This window comes from Nanorana parkeri, unplaced genomic scaffold, assembly GCF_000935625.1.
Source record: "Nanorana parkeri isolate BGI_ZX_2015 unplaced genomic scaffold, ASM93562v1 scaffold157, whole genome shotgun sequence".
Classification (NCBI taxonomy): domain Eukaryota; kingdom Metazoa; phylum Chordata; class Amphibia; order Anura; family Dicroglossidae; genus Nanorana; species Nanorana parkeri.
Window position 1 is genome coordinate 1 of NW_017306425.1, and position 3,019 is coordinate 3,019.

Genomic DNA, 3,019 nt, shown 5'->3' on the forward strand with positions numbered 1-3,019 from the left:
CCTCTGGCTCTCTTTTCTGGCTGTCTCTCCTCGCTCTCTACCCTGGTGGTCTCTCCTCTGGCTCTTTTTCCTGATTGTCTCTCTTTTTTCGTTCTGCTGGCTGTCCTTCCTCCCTCTCTCTTCTCCAAAAAAAAATATTGCCATGCATGGCTAGAGTGTTTAGGTTTCCCTTAAAGAAAAGGCATTGACATGGGGCTAGCATAAGGCTGCATAGGCAGCCACCTGAGGGCGCCCAGAGGCCTCACAAAGTCTAGAGCCGCCTCTGGTTGCCAGAACACTAGCGGCCGGGTCGCACACTATCACCAGTTGCCAGAATACTACTGGCTAGCCCGATCAACATCACAGGTTGCCAGAACAATAGCAACTGGGCTGCACACCATCATCAGTTGCTAGGATGCAGGTGGATACACCATAACAAACAATGATGCTGAGGGGCTGCCTGTGTCCTAGCAACCAATGATTTGTTGCTAAGACACTAGCAGCCCCAACCAAAGACGCTGTGCGGCAAAGCAGCAAGCTTCATAGCAACCAATGATGCTGTGCAAACTTCAATGGTGGCATAGGGCCTGTGGAGCAAAGTATGGTGACATGTGTACAAACCCGAGCATCTGCCATGTTAAGTTTTAGGCGGGTGGTAAAAGCGCAGTGTAAATGTGAACAGTGAAGAAGTGGCAGTATAACTCTAAAGGGTCAAAAAATCTTGTCACTCCCCCAGTCAGCGCCTCACTGTGAGCACATGTGCACCACGGCAGAGTCTGATTGGCTGACCCTCCCTTTCTCAGTCTATGACGCTGTACTTTGACTTCTGAGGCACACTTGTGTAAACCTGTACAAAGGTGCATTTATAGGATTCTATATAATCTAACCACACCCCTCATCCCCTACAGACTTCCAACTATATATTTGATATACTCTTTGTGCAAATTCCACTCCACTCAATCAATGTACATTATATATTATGACCAAGGTCCCCCCTCCCCCATAGTACACAAGTCCATGTCCACTGGATCAGCTTGGGACCGGACAGCCGCACACAGGAGGGAGGAGCGAACTCGGCGCATGCGCAGTGCGCTTAGGAAGAGACCCGGGGAACACCATGCGAGTTTCCGCCGTCGTCCGCTGCATGCTGACAGGATTTATATTGTGCAGCCTTCGGGTTGTAGCGACACAGAAGCTCCGGTACCCTCCGAACAAGATAGGTGAGTGGCTCCCTTCATTGGGGTTCCTAGGGGTGGTAAGGAGCAGGCTTGCAATGGGGGTCGGTCTGTTGGTGACCTGGCTGTCAAGGGGGAGCATTGAGTGTAGTGGACAGAGATGGAGAGACAGGGAGGTCGAATCTTCTGCAGGGACAGTTCAATAAGGGGACAGGAGGGGAGTCATGGCGTGCTGAGGGAGGGGAGGTGAAGGATTAATCAGACTTTGCACAATGTAACACAATTTACCCCTATGGGGTGTGTAATGTGTACAGTGTGTCTGGGGACCATGACAAAACCTCCCCCGGGGTTCCCTGAGCAATAGGAACTCACAGATTGTAACCATGGACACCAAGCTGTCAGTAAGGGGCTTCTGAACACCAATCCAAGGCAGTCTGTCTCCACTGACCAGCAAGATAAGGGGGCCCTTCTCCCAATGACCACCAATCCAAGGGAGCCTGTCTCCACTGACCACCAATCCAAGAGAGTCTGTCTCCACTGCCCGGCAAGATAAGGGGGGCTTCTCCCAATGGCCAACAATTTAACGGATTCTGTCTCCACTGACCTTCAAGATAAGGGTGCCTTCTCCCAATAATAAACAATCCAAGGGAGTCTGTCTCCACTGACCATCAAGATAAGGGGGCTTTCTCCCACTGACCACTAATTCAAGGGAGTACATCTCCGTGGTCCATCAAGATAAGGGTGCCCTTCTCCCACTGACCATCAAGATAAGGGAGCTATTCCAATGACTGTCAATAAAGGGCGTCCGTCTCTACTGACAATCAAGATAAGGGGGCCCTTCTCCCACCGACTACCAATCCAAGGGAGTCTGTCTCTACTGACCATCAAGATAAGTATACTTATCTTGTATACTTAACCCAGTATACTGCGCTGAGCCAATCACGGCAGGCTTTGTATTCATTAATACAGGCTTTGTATTCATGAATACAAAGCCTGCCGTGATTGGCTCAGCGCAGTATACTGATGGAACCCGGAAGATTTGTACTATGTACATCCATACCCAGCGTATAAGACGACCCCCCAATTTTCGGGGGATGTTTTTAAGTTTAAAAACCTGTCTTATACGCCGGCAAATACGGTATGGGGTTAAGGCTTTTCCCCATAGTTCTCCTTGGGGTAACGGGAGGACACAAAGTCACAGGTCGGCTAGAACTATGAGGTGAGTGAAAAGCACTCCCCTCATAGTTCTCCTTTAATTTCCTCCTCATTGAAAATAATTTAGTTGTATAAAGAAGATAAATGAGCTGCCATTGCTGGCCTTCTTTGGAAACGTTAGTTGCCTTTCTGCATCTGACTTCCATAGTTCTCAGTCAATGACCCAGAGCAATCGCGTAGCAAAGGAAGGGTAGGAAATTCTGAAACAAAATCACCGCCTGATAGCCAGACAGCGAGCACTTTTAGAAGGACCGGCGATCTTTATACTTCCCTCATGACGGATTTGCTTTTTTTTTTTTTTTTTTTTTTTAAAGCTGATCATATTCAAGAACCTGAAAAATGAATATTAAACTTTTTAACTTGGGTTGACATTGAAAGAATTGCGCTGTTTGTTTTCAGGAAACCCTGCAAGGAACAAGGTTGTGCATTAACCTATAAGGACCAATTGGAATTCATCTTGTTCTTTTCCGGCTTGGAGTAGATCTTTACCCAGTCACCGCTGCCACTGTCAGTATGGCGTTCCAGGGCAAAATGTGCATGTAGACAGGAAGTGAGGGTGGAGGCAATCACCAGCTTTACTATGCAAGAAAAAATAAACAGTAGTATTATATGGGGAGGGGGGGGGGGGGGGGGGGGACAGGGGGGGACAG

At 48.4% G+C, this 3,019-nt stretch overlaps 1 protein-coding gene across 1 annotated transcript in view; it reads left to right on the top strand.

Moving 5' to 3' along the window:
- Positions 1-1,098: 1,098 nt before the first annotated feature.
- The window catches only part of PCYOX1 (prenylcysteine oxidase 1), a 17,493-nt gene continuing 15,572 nt past the window's right edge, over positions 1,099-3,019 (top strand). Inside the window, exon 1 of the mRNA XM_018554411.1 lies at positions 1,099-1,199. Coding sequence (XP_018409913.1) covers positions 1,124-1,199 — 76 coding nt within the window. The 5' untranslated portion in view covers positions 1,099-1,123. The remainder of the gene's footprint in view (positions 1,200-3,019) is intronic.